Source organism: Echiichthys vipera (assembly GCF_963691815.1).
Source record: "Echiichthys vipera genome assembly, chromosome: 11".
In the NCBI taxonomy this organism is placed as follows: domain Eukaryota; kingdom Metazoa; phylum Chordata; class Actinopteri; order Perciformes; family Trachinidae; genus Echiichthys; species Echiichthys vipera.
Genome location: NC_139836.1, coordinates 25,121,870 through 25,134,389, shown reverse-complemented (window position 1 = coordinate 25,134,389; position 12,520 = coordinate 25,121,870). Strand labels below are relative to the sequence as shown.

Genomic DNA, 12,520 nt, shown 5'->3' with positions numbered 1-12,520 from the left:
ATGAGGCAGTTACACCTCACGTTGTGCACCTTTTTTTTTAAAAAAAAAGAAATGTTTAAAATGCACAATATTCTCTCTGAATATTTGGTTTATGTGATTTCTGGTTTTGGGCAGAAATAAATCTGTGTAATAAATTTTCCTTTTGAAGAGATGTGACACCCAGTGTATTTTCTTGGCTTGGTAACTTGAACTATTCACAATGGGATTCAGTCATGATTTATTCTGCTTTGGATCGTTTCCATACCTCCACATTCACGGGAAGATTTTACCTTCACGATGCCAAAGGTAAATATTTTATTGTCCTTAATAACTTAAGTTAGGAAAAGGCAAATGTACTCAGGTTTTTTAATCCTCCAATTATTATTTTCCCAGGAAGTCCAAGAGCTTGTCTACAGTACACGGACAGGAAGTGACTGTGCTCACCTGACTGTAAGTTTACGAGAAAATAAGCACATAAGCTGCAGATTTCTATAAAAATTAAACCATTCACACTGTTGTCTGTCACTGAAGTAGGCCATGCCAGCTTGTGTATGTTTGAATGCAGAAGTGTAAAACTTGATCTCTCTGAATTGTGTTGTAAAAATCTTTATTAGCATTTCTAACAATGAGGCGGAGTACTCAAGTTATTGCGTCATTCACAATCAGTGACCAGCATTGTAACTACGCGACACCAGTTTAAAAAAAAAAAATGTTTTAGCCTATTTAATAGATAAAACAAAAATCATAAGAAATGATGCCATGACTGCTTTTGACACGCTCTCCTACGACTGATTTAAGCTTTTTTGGACCTATTACATTTTGACTCTTTACCTTTTTTAACATACTGTACTATGAATTTTTTACGGCTTATTTTTTGGACACTATACTTTGACTTTTACTGACTTTCTTCAAAAAATTCTGCTATGACTTTTGTATTTTTTGGCTTGTTTTTGGACACACTTTTCTAAGACTTTTACTGACTTTTTTTCAACAAATGATGCCATGACTCCTTTAGACAGACTATCCTACGACTGATTTAAGCATTTTTGGACATATTATATATATATATATATATATTTTTTTTTTTTTGACATACTATACCATGAATTTTTCATTTTTTTCCTATGACTGATTTAAGCATTTTTGGACAAATATGTATATTTTTATTTAACTTTTTGGACATACTAAACGCTATACTGATTTTTTCATGGCATTAAACATTTGACTTTCAACATACTGTACTATGACTTTAAGACATAAATTCTATAATGACTTCTTTTCAGCATACTATACTATGACTTTTTTTAATATACTCTGACTTTATAAAGGTTTCCTGTTTCCTGTTTTTCGTTCTTATTTCTTTGACTCAAATGTAGCACTTCCTAAGATGACGTCTTTAAAAAACAATGAATACATAAAAAAAGTAAGCATAAGAAATGATCAATTAAGACATTTATTAAAATTAGGTTCAGTTGATGAAATTGGGTCAACACCAGAATTCAATCGTTCATCTATATTGTTTGACATAAATTCCACCTCAATCTTCCTTGAAAGATTACCCTGGGTTTAATTTTTACTTAAAGGATGATTTGAATGCTCTGAGGCTGAACACATTCATTCATCTTCAACCGCTCGTCCCTGTCGGGGTCACGGGGGGCTGGAGCCGATCCCAGCTGACAACTGGCGTGAGGCGGGGTACACCCTGGACAGGACGCTAGACACATAGAGACGAACAGAGACAGACAGCCATTCACACCTACGGGCAATTTAGAGCCATCAATTAACCTAACACGTGCATGTCTTTGGACTGTGGGAGGAAACCGGAGAACCTGGAGAAAACCCACGCAGACACGGGGCGAACCTGTAACCTTCTTGCTGTGAGGCGACAGTGCTAACTGCTATACCAACGTGTCGCCCTGTGGTAAAGTTGTCATTTGAAAATAGGAAAGCCCTTGTCACGTTCCTCCCTGATCCGAAGAGCCAGAGTATTGCACTTCTTCTTGCCAGGACCGGAGAGCAGATTCTGAGTTGGGATGAAGAAGTTGTTGAGTACACCGGCTTTGAGATGGTCTTCAAAGTCATTCAGAAGCAGCTGGAAACAGTGGCTCAGGCTCGAGGGTCTCCAATCACTGTCTTTAGTTCTAATGCAGCAGGCGTGTAAGAGCGTGGTCTTGACGTGATAGGAGCAGAACTTGTCAAATGAAGAGTCCTTTTCCTTCAGCAGACTGAGGAGGTGCTTGAGGAGCTTTAAACAGTCCTTCCTGTATGAAAAGAGAAAGGAGGGGACTTATGGACTTTTGTCTCAAGGACAGTAATTATAAAATGATCATTATTTCCAAATAGAATTGATTTATTTTCCGTTATTTCTATGTATATGTGATGGGAATAAGATGGCTGGGATAAAAGAAGATCTATACAGAGTTCTACTTTTTATAAATCTAACCTGCAGCAGCGGTCTCCGCCTTTCTCACAGCATGTCTTCTGAGATCCGTGATTCTTCAGTATGGCCTTCTCAACATGAGAGAATGACACACGCCAACTGTCTGTGTGTTACAGAAGACACAACTTCAGTCATGAAATGGCTCATGTGGAAGCCCCAAATTGGTGTGAACGTGTTTAGAGTAAGACTTACCCTTGGCGAGGACCCCGTCACATTCCACGTCTCCTCTGCCTTCATATTTTGGGACAAGATAATATGGCCTTTGCTTGAATTCCTGCTTTACTTTCGCTCCCAGCCAGCCTTCTATTTTAAGGCCTTCATTGGTGAAAGGTGGCCAGCTCGATTTAACCGCGATACTGAGAACGACATCAAGTGAAATGGTGATTGACTGTACTTTTGTGGTCAGGGTCACTGCAGGGCAGCCTCTTTTCTTTCTTGTCACCTCCCATTCTGAAAGAACAAACGGGAAATACAATGTTAACGTTGTATTCATTCATTGTTTACTGCATACAGTGACCGATTGACCAACCGAACAATTAAAAAGTGCTAATTATGGTACTCGCCTGTGAATTTCTTGACACATTTCTTCACTTCATCCCTGAAGTCGTTGAGCATTTCACTGGCGGATAAAGTGTTGCTGGTCTCTTGAAATCTTTTCAGAGGGTTTCTGCCACGTTTCAATTCCACACTGTAAAAGGCTCCATCCTCTCCAAACGGGTTAATTGTCACTCGGTCGACAGGAATGGTCAGCATGACATCAAATTCATCAGGATTAGAAATCTGGATACACAAAAACATCACTGTAAATATGCCACAAATTATACAGTGCAGGGCTCCAGACTAACTTTTTGAATTGGTTGCACTGGTGCGCCTTACTTTTTTTTTAAGGTGCACTGGCACAAAATTTAGGTGCACTCGAATTTTAACGCCATAAGGAGACCTTTCTGGCTCCATAACTTTAATATAACGTGAATGATTTCCAAACAAGATAAAGATATTGAGAAATCCTTGTCTTTATTTGAGGGACATTGACATAAGAAAAATAAGGTGCTTGACATTAAGACAAAACATTAAGCACAATAAAACATTACAAAATAAAACAGTGCTTGTGCTTAAAGTGCAGGAAGTAGCTCAGTCCATGGGTGACTTGGCTGGGAACCGTAGGGTCGCTGGTTCGGGTCCCCGTGTGGACCATGTATGGAGCGTGGACTGGTGGCTGGAGAGGTGCCAGTTCATCTCCTGGGCACTTCCGAGGTGCTGTTGAGCAAGGCACCGAACCCCCAACTGCTCGGGGCGCTGGTCACTGGCAGCCCCCTCGCTCTGACATCTCTCCCTAGTTGCATGTATAGGCCCTGTTTGTGCATGTGTGTATTTCGGGTCTGTGTGTGTAACACGTATAATAATAAGAGTGAAAAAATCCAATTTCCCCGTGTGGGATTAATAAAGTAATTCTTCTTCTTCTTCTTCTTCTTCAAACATTTCAAGTACATGCAGTATCATTGCTGTACGTCGGGTTGACGTTTAATCCATTCTTCTTCATCAGAATAATTTCGGGTTTAAATTTAGTGAAAGGCAGCTCCTCTTTGGCGATGTTGTATGCAACATTAAATTTTATAATCATTTCTGATTCTTCAGAGGACCTGATTGCTGTTGCCTGCCGCTGAAATGCAGCTGGGAGAGGGGCAACTTTCTCCACACACCGGTCCCGGCATGTAGTGTGTTTTTTGGACACGCTGTGTTTTTTTAAAGTTTCGATACGAAACGTTGTTGACCCGCTTACAAATGCGCTATTACCGGCCATACTCTGACCGCACTCATGGCAGTAAACACAGTGCATTGTATTACGGCCTTTATCATACCTTAACCAGGGAAACTGATTTAACCAGTCCTGCCTGAAAGAGTAGGTTTTGACCTTCTGGCTCTGAGTCTCAGGGCCGGGCTCTGATTCGGTTGTCTCCTCTGGTTCTGCGTCTGATGCCGCCGAAGGACCGGGGCTTGGCATCTCAGCAGGAACCGAAGGAGTGGCAATAGAGGTGGTTGTCGGCTTACACTGTTTAGTGAAAAACGTTTCAATACCTCTGCCCCTCTTCATTTTTGCCTCGTTTTGTCTGTTTTCCTTTACCTTCCGCTGCTGTGGCGCTCAGGTTTTTTTATATATTTTGCCGCTCGCAAATTTTAAATACACGCAACGGAGAGCAGTGATCACAGCCAATCTGAGGCAAAGTTCCGCCCAAACTCTGTCTCTTATTGGTTTAGACCAAGATAATTATCTACCATGATTGTCAGTTCAGTCACAGGAGAACACACAGAGATGATGTGCTTGCAAAGTACATTTATATTTTTTAGACGCACCGGTGCGACCTCGAAAAATCCTTAGGTGCACTCTTAAAATTTTTGGTCGCATATGCGACCAAAATGGTCACACTCCGGAGCCCTGCAGTGACATAAATGCACAAAGTACTGTTCCACATGTGGGTACATTTCTTCTAATCTGGGTGCTACACACACCACGTACTAAGGGGAATGGGACTAAGGTGACTTACCTTTAGATTTTCATAGTAACTTCCAGTGCGCAGTGGTTCTACTTCTTTAAAGCATATAGTATTCTCTTTCAAATGCGCAATTATAGTGTCTACTATTTCATTGACGACTTTTGCTGCATCTGATCTTTCATCCCTTTTAATCTTCAGTTTGTCCAGAGTTGTGCTGAGGATGGAGTCGACTTTGCCTTCAGCTACACAAGCCTTTTTGGTGTCCTTAGGTGGCATTGGCTGCATCTTTGTTGTCGTCTCTGGGATTTTTCCAGGCAATTTGGCTTTGGCGGCACATATTTCTGCTTTTGCGGCCTTTACGGTCGCTTTAGTGATGTCCTTTGGTCCCTCTGGCTTTGTCTTTATCGCTGCTGCAGATTTCAATGTTGTTTTTGACCTGCCAGCACAAGTTTTGGCTTTTGTGGCTGCTACAGGAGCCTTTGTGTCGCGTGCAGTTGTACTTAGCTGCTTCTTGGTTTCCGCTGGTTTCAGTTCCTTTGTGGTTTCATTCGGTTTCTCTTCTGTTAAGTATTTACCTCGACATCTGGGCCGAGTTACTGGCTTTGCTTCTTCAGGTGTGGTTTTACTCTTGGCACACTTGGTGTCTGGACTCCTGGCTTTGCGTGGTCTCCCTCTTCCAGTCATGATAGTACAATGAGAGGAATGAAACTGCTGTCAGTTACATTCAAAGGGTTTCCGGCATGTGTATGAAAACACGCCCTTTATCATACGTGTTTATATGATTGTTCTACAACTCACTTGAAAATCAAATTCTGATACCAATAGCTCCATCTTGTGGACACAAGTGTGTATTGTAAAAAGGCTCTGGTTTTGTCAGACCTGTTTTATTGATGAGGATAGTTCAAGGTTTCCGTTTTCCTGTCACTTCTTTACAGCGAAAAATCACTAAGAAACACAGCTCAGCATTTTGGTTGAAACATGTTTAATGTTGCAAAGAGGCTCATGCCATCTTACAGTAAGGTGCAATAGCTTACGCAATTTTATTCTGCCAATATCCCCAGTGCAAGTGCAAAGTTAGCAAAATGCCAATCAAAGTGCTTTAAGAATCAACAGGTGGTCTACTCAGAGTCCCTCAGGAAGGACACATTGGACCATTTGTTTTAAGTGCTTTTTACAGCTTAAACACAACAAATCTCTAAAGTTATACTTATCTACTACTTAGAAGAACATAGTTTTAGCATCTTGCCATAGGCTCCTACAGAGCACCATGTAGTTGCAAACAAACACTAAAAGCAAGACAACATATAGCAGGTAAAGACACCAGTGCCTGCACTCCAGAGAGAGAGGGAGAGCGGTGATACAGTTCAGTACCTCTTATTGTTCAATGTTTCTATCAGTATCACAGAAAAGTATTGCCATGAACCAAATCAACACTGCACATTTAAAACTATCTGTTCGATATTAAAATGTACGGGATGGTAATTTAACCACTGGAATGGAGTTAGGAGTGCCGCCTCACGGACTTAAGGTCTAAATGTTGTTCTTTCCTTCGAATGCTTTTGCGATGCATTGTGATGATTAACCAGTCTTTGATTATTACGTTGAAGCAGCCGATTGTTGGATGGAGTTGGATGACTGATGTCCTGCCCTGGGAGACCCTGGGGTCGGCAGAGTAGCACAACATTCATTTGGTCCTCTGGGCCTTCTGGGCAGACTTGGTGACTTTACCAGTGGTGGAGACCTTCTTCTCCACGCCCTTAATCACACCGACGGCCACGGTCTGACGCATGTCACGCACAGCAAAACGACCTGCAAGGTGAAGAGAGGCAAATAGGTATTTTAGGTGATGTTTAATCTAGTATTCCTTTGGATGAGTCACAACTCTTTTGACAGGTGAAAAAAAGTGGGACGGCGATACGATCCCCACCCTGCCCTACTTGTGTCATAGTCGTTGTGTGCTTGGGCAAGACACTTCACCCACCTTTCCTCGTGTGAATGTGTATGACTGCTGTATGTTTGAGGAGGTGGTCGGAGGGGCTGTAGGCGCTGATTAGCAGCCACGCTTCTGTCAGTCTGCCCCAGGGCAGCTGTGACTAGTATCGCAGTTTACCACCACAATGTATGTCTGTGTGAATGAATGGAACTTGGACTCTGTAAAGTACCTTGAGTACTGAGAAAGGTGATATATAAATCCAATCCATTATTATCACTGCTACTACTACCACTTGAACTTACCAAGTGGAGGGTACTCAGAGAAGCTCTCGACACACATTGGCTTGCCGGGAATCATATCCACAATGGCAGCATCTCCAGACTTGAGGGTTTTGGGGTTGTCCTCCAGCTTCTTGCCAGAGCGGCGATCGATCTTTTCCTTGAGCTCTGCAAACTTGCAAGCGATGTGAGCGGTGTGGCAGTCCAGCACAGGAGCATAACCGGCACTGATCTGGCCTGGGTGATTAAGGATGATCACCTACATAGGAAAGACACAACATGAATGGCCTATTAATAGAAAGATTATTTCCTTCCCGTCAAGTTCACTGCAAAGACTCAACTGTCGGTTTGTTTGACGATAGTTGCTGTCACCGTCTTGTTTTTACACCTTCCCTCTGTGTCAGTCTGAGTGTGTTGTGTGGTAAAACTCTTTGACAGACTGTTGTTGGGGCTAAAGTTGGTTTCTAAGATAAATCAAAATACATTTGATAACAAATATTCCTTGAGACTAAAAATAGTCCTGGCTTAAGGCAAAGCTTGTTTCATTTCTATAAATAGATCCTTTGCAGCGTGTACCTGAGCAGTGAAGTTGGCAGCTTCCTGCGGTGGGTCATTCTTGCTGTCGCCAGCCACATTTCCACGGCGAATGTCCTTGACCGACACATTCTTGACGTTAAAGCCCACGTTGTCGCCAGGGAGGGCCTCAGTCAGCGCCTCATGGTGCATCTCCACGGACTTCACCTCGGTAGTCACATTGACGGGGGCAAAGGTCACCACCATGCCAGGCTTCAGTAAGCCTGTTTCCACGCGACCTACAGGCACGGTTCCAATACCTGGGAAGAAGTTCAGCACAGTATTCCATTAAGGACATTAATGTAGTTCAAACCTACACTGTTTTGATTATTCACGCTGACCAAGAGCAATGTTTCCAGAGTCTGTCACACAATAACACGATCCCCCTGCTATAGTTCAGATTCGATCCTTTTCTTAATCAGTGCGCTACATGCCTCCTATCTTGTAGACATCCTGCAGGGGCAGACGCAGAGGTTTGTCTGTTGGACGGGTGGGCGGCTGAATGGCATCCAGAGCCTCCAGTAGTGTGGTCCCTGATGCATTGCCTTCTTTCCTACTGATCTTCCACCCCTTAAACCATGTCATCTAGAGACAAGAAGATAATGTACTATATTATACATTGTATACAATTACTCTATAAAGAGTTTTGAAGGTTATGGTCATAGTAGAAGAGAAATAGAATCCGGGGTTTAGATACTAGAACTGTAGTTGGTCAGGTATTGCTTATGTTAGCAAAACTAGGCTAGATATTTCTGTGTAACGGACACACTGAATCATTCATATTGCGGCTCTTCTATACCCGTACTACAGTGATCCCTGTTGAGCAATAGTTACTTAGAGCTGCTTTAAATACCCAGCACAAGGTCACCACTATGGTAATTGCGAGGGAAAGGGAAAAGGGTTACCCAAACTCTTTAGCTGGTCTGATTGATTGAGTTGAACCGACAGCCACAACAACTAGTTAGCCTTTGAGCTACATCTTCCCAGCCCTGGCACCAGCTATACAAAGTAGTATTCAAACGTTCAAAGGCTGCACACGCCAAATGAATTCCTATAGTATTTGCATTACTATTCAAGCGTTCTACTTACATTGGGGCTGGGCTCAAGCATGTTGTCTCCATTCCAGCCTGAAATGGGCACAAAGGGAACGGTGTCTGGATTGTATCCAATCTTCTTGATGTAGGTGCTCACTTCCTTCACAATTTCCTCATAACGCTTCTGGCTGTAGTTGGGCTCGGTGGAGTCCATTTTGTTGATGCCTACAATGAGCTGCTTTACTCCAAGAGTGTAGGCCAGGAGGGCGTGCTCGCGGGTCTGTCCATTCTTGGAAATACCGGCCTCGAACTCTCCCACACCAGCCGCCACAATCAGCACAGCGCAATCAGCCTGAAGATGTAGAATATAAAACATTGGCACTGTTGGTACTATGGCAGCGTTGACTATTGCACTTATAGATTTAGGATTTGAAGTTCAAAACAATATAAACAAATTCAGCAGAACCTTGTTAGATCGACTTCCAGCTACTGATTGGATGCTGTTGATTATAACTTTGTGGCTCCTTATAATGTTATTTAAACTATAGATGAGAGTCACTGGTTAAACTCTCTCAAAGCAGCGCTGAGTCTTAAAAGGACCACACAACTATGCCAAACCGCATGTAATATGCAGAATGGCTGAGCATCCTCATGTTACAGACCTGGGAGGTCCCAGTGATCATGTTCTTGATGAAGTCCCTATGACCAGGGGCGTCGATGATGGTCACATAGTACTTGCTGGTTTCAAACTTCCACAGTGAGATGTCGATGGTAATGCCACGCTCCCTTTCTGCCTTCAGCTTGTCAAGAACCCAGGCGTACTTGAACGACCCCTTCCCCATCTGAGAAACAAGTAAAATATAGTAACTTGGTCTTAGTTGGTATGGCTTTTATCTTATGGTCAGAAGGGTGTCTTGAGGAAGGAGACTGTTGATTCAAGGAGACCTGTGTGTTCCTCACCTCGGCCGCTTCTTTTTCAAACTTCTCAATAGTTCTCTTGTCGATGCCCCCACACTTGTAGATGAGGTGGCCCGTGGTGGTGGACTTGCCGGAGTCCACATGGCCGATCACGACAATGTTGATGTGAAGTTTCTCCTTTCCCATGGTTACTGGATTGGGCCCAAGTCACGAGGCAGTCTGTCAGATGAAGCCGGTGTTAAATTACAGTTAGTACGGCACAAAGGTGGTTCGCAGGGCAGGAAACCGAAACCTTTCATGCACTAGTTATTGTGGATATTTAAAAAAACAAATGATAGTTAACCCTGTTGGATTGAATGGGCTTTGCAAGATCACACAGCCGGAGATTGGGAAAAAAACAATTCATTGCAGCGCGGAGGATAAAAACAGTAGTAGAGTGCTAATGCGTCCCCAAGTGACTGGTGCAGAAATAATCTCGAATGCTGCACGACATGAGTCTATTTTTTTAGTTCATCAGCGCTGAAACAAGCCGACTATTGTCTGTTCCGTCCTGGATATGATTACCTGAGCTTACTGACAATGCTGGCTCTTGACTGGTGATAGATGTTGTCTTTAACAGTGTGTCTCAGAAGATTAGGGATGGTATCAATGGCCACTGAAACTGCGCCAAGAAAGGAGAAAACAAAACCCTCCGCCTCCTACTCCATCGTCCATCCATCCACACCTCTGCTCTCATTTCACATCCTCACCCTCACTGTCCTGCACTAACACATCACAACAACGAGACTTTGATGTTTCACAGACACTCTTCTTTTCACAGACTTATACTAACAGCCTCATTCCAGTCCAGAATCCACCATTTTGTCAGGTCCTATCCACGGAGAGTGTAGCAGCCATTTGTCAGACACTGCAGTTTACTGCACACAGGTTGATGCAGAGGAAAGTAAACACTCTTAACTCTGCAGGAGTGTTGTGGTGGTAACCTTGACTTTGACTTGACACAGGCACCACAATGTCTTCTTCTAAATAAAGCCCTGAGAGGAGGATTTATTATTTGATGTGAATCTAGTTTGCACCAGGTGAAAGGGTCAGTAGCTTTAATCCAACTGGAACCTGATCTTGGCCAGACTTGTCCAGGTGAACTCCAGGGCAGATCATATTTACATGTGCGTATTTAACTCAGCCCTCGCTTATAACGTCACGGGAGCTGCCGCAGTGCGCCTTTATGTATAAAAAGATGCAAAAACAGCGGATAATAGACACAAATCAACACGGCCACTGCGATGAATGTAATGTCTGAAAGTATTTAACGTAATAACCACCCTCCGCCATGTTCTATCATCTGCCCGCTCGCTGACGCTGGATGCGTACTAAGTACCAGCCCTGCATCACAACAACAACATTCCCAAAACACCGCGTGGAGACCGGGCCGCTAAAGAAAACGCGTATCAATTTGAGCATCACAAACAAAAAACCCCCTCAATGCATCATGTAATGTACGGTGTCTTACCTGAGAGCTGTCCGGTGTCAGTTTAGGTGCAGGACCGGAGAGGCGGAGGAGACGCTGATCTGGTTAGAGCGCACAGGACAGGCGGGGGGTGTTGCGTAATTGCGCGCACCCGCTGTCGTACAGAATCACAACTCGGCTCCGAGAGAGGTTACCGTAAACGAGTTTATCCAAGGACACGAGTACCGGCGGCGGAGAGCTAAGCTTCCATTATCGGACACAACACCGTCTGGCTGTGCTCTATATTCCGCGAGCACGCTCAGTAGTCATGCAACTACGCATCACGGCCCGAGAGTTGGGACACATTTTAGAGAAACCGACGGGAACTCACCATTTCTGTTCATCTGCGCCTTTGTAACCTGATATCTTGCAGGCTGATGAAATGATGGTGACCTTAAAGTGAAGGGAAACCTGGTTTGTGTGTGTGATTAATGAAATCATTCAAACCTGAGACGTTGCATACGTTATTATTTGACGTAAAGTTAAAGGCACTATTTTTCTCTACTGCGTCTGATTGATTTCGTCAGGTTTATTTTTGGTCATGTTGATGGAGTTTAATTCAAAGGTTTCTACGGATGAATTTAAATGTTTTTGTCTTTATTTTTTAATTTGAATGTTTCTATTTTTATTCCTGAATTTGAATGTTTTTATTTTTATTTTTGAATTTAAATGTTTTTATTTCTGAATTTAAATGTTTTTTTTTTTTCTGAATTTAAATGTTTTGATTTTTATTTCTGAAATTGAATGTTCTGACAGGTTGATTTTTGGTCATGTTGATGAATTTAAATGTTTTGAATTTGAATGTTTTTATTTCTGAATTTAAATGTTTCTATTTTTATTTTTGAATTTAAATGTTTTTATTTTTATTTTTGAATTTAAATGTTTTTATTTTTATTTTTGAATTTAAATGTTTTTATTATTATTGTTGAATTTAAATGTTTTGATTTCTGAATTTAAATATTTCTATTTTTATTTTTTAATTTAAATGTTTTTGTTTTTATTTTTGAATTTGAATGTTTTTATTTTTTAATTTAAATGTTTCTATTTTTGAATTTGAATGTTTTTATTTTTATTCCTGAATTTAAATGTTTCTTTTTTTATTTTGAATTTAAATGTTTTTTAAAAAAAATGTTTTTTTTTACAGGTTGATTTTTGGTCATGTTGATGAAATTTATTTCAAAAGTTTCTATGGATGAATTTAAATGTTTTTATTTTTGAATTGAAATGTTATTTCTGAATAATTTTAATGTTTTTATTGCTGAACTTGAATGTTTTTTAATGTTCTGCTGCACCTTTTGATCATGTAAAGCACATTGAGTTGCCTTGTGTATGAAATGCGCTATACAAATAAATGTGCCTTGCCTAA

General features: G+C 41.7%; 2 protein-coding genes across 2 annotated transcripts; both read right to left on the bottom strand.

The window, feature by feature from the left end:
* Positions 1-1,424: 1,424 nt before the first annotated feature.
* cgasa (cyclic GMP-AMP synthase a) lies at positions 1,425-5,595 on the bottom strand (the record flags this gene model as incomplete). The annotated part of the gene is made up of 5 exons (XM_083922574.1): positions 1,425-2,240; positions 2,423-2,522; positions 2,612-2,869; positions 2,983-3,199; positions 4,963-5,595. 5 exons carry the CDS (start codon positions 5,593-5,595, stop codon positions 1,910-1,912), a joined length of 1,539 nt encoding a protein of 512 aa, XP_083778700.1. The 3' UTR covers positions 1,425-1,909.
* A 382-nt stretch (positions 5,596-5,977) lies between these two features.
* eef1a1a (eukaryotic translation elongation factor 1 alpha 1a) lies at positions 5,978-11,306 on the bottom strand. Its single transcript, XM_083923415.1, has 8 exons — positions 11,158-11,306; positions 9,690-9,866; positions 9,392-9,571; positions 8,785-9,081; positions 8,130-8,280; positions 7,699-7,955; positions 7,147-7,381; positions 5,978-6,720 (listed from the first exon to the last, which is right to left on the bottom strand). Exons 2-8 carry the CDS (start codon positions 9,831-9,833, stop codon positions 6,596-6,598), a joined length of 1,389 nt encoding a protein of 462 aa, XP_083779541.1. The 5' UTR covers positions 9,834-9,866; positions 11,158-11,306; the 3' UTR covers positions 5,978-6,595.
* Between the last annotated feature and the right edge of the window lie 1,214 nt (positions 11,307-12,520).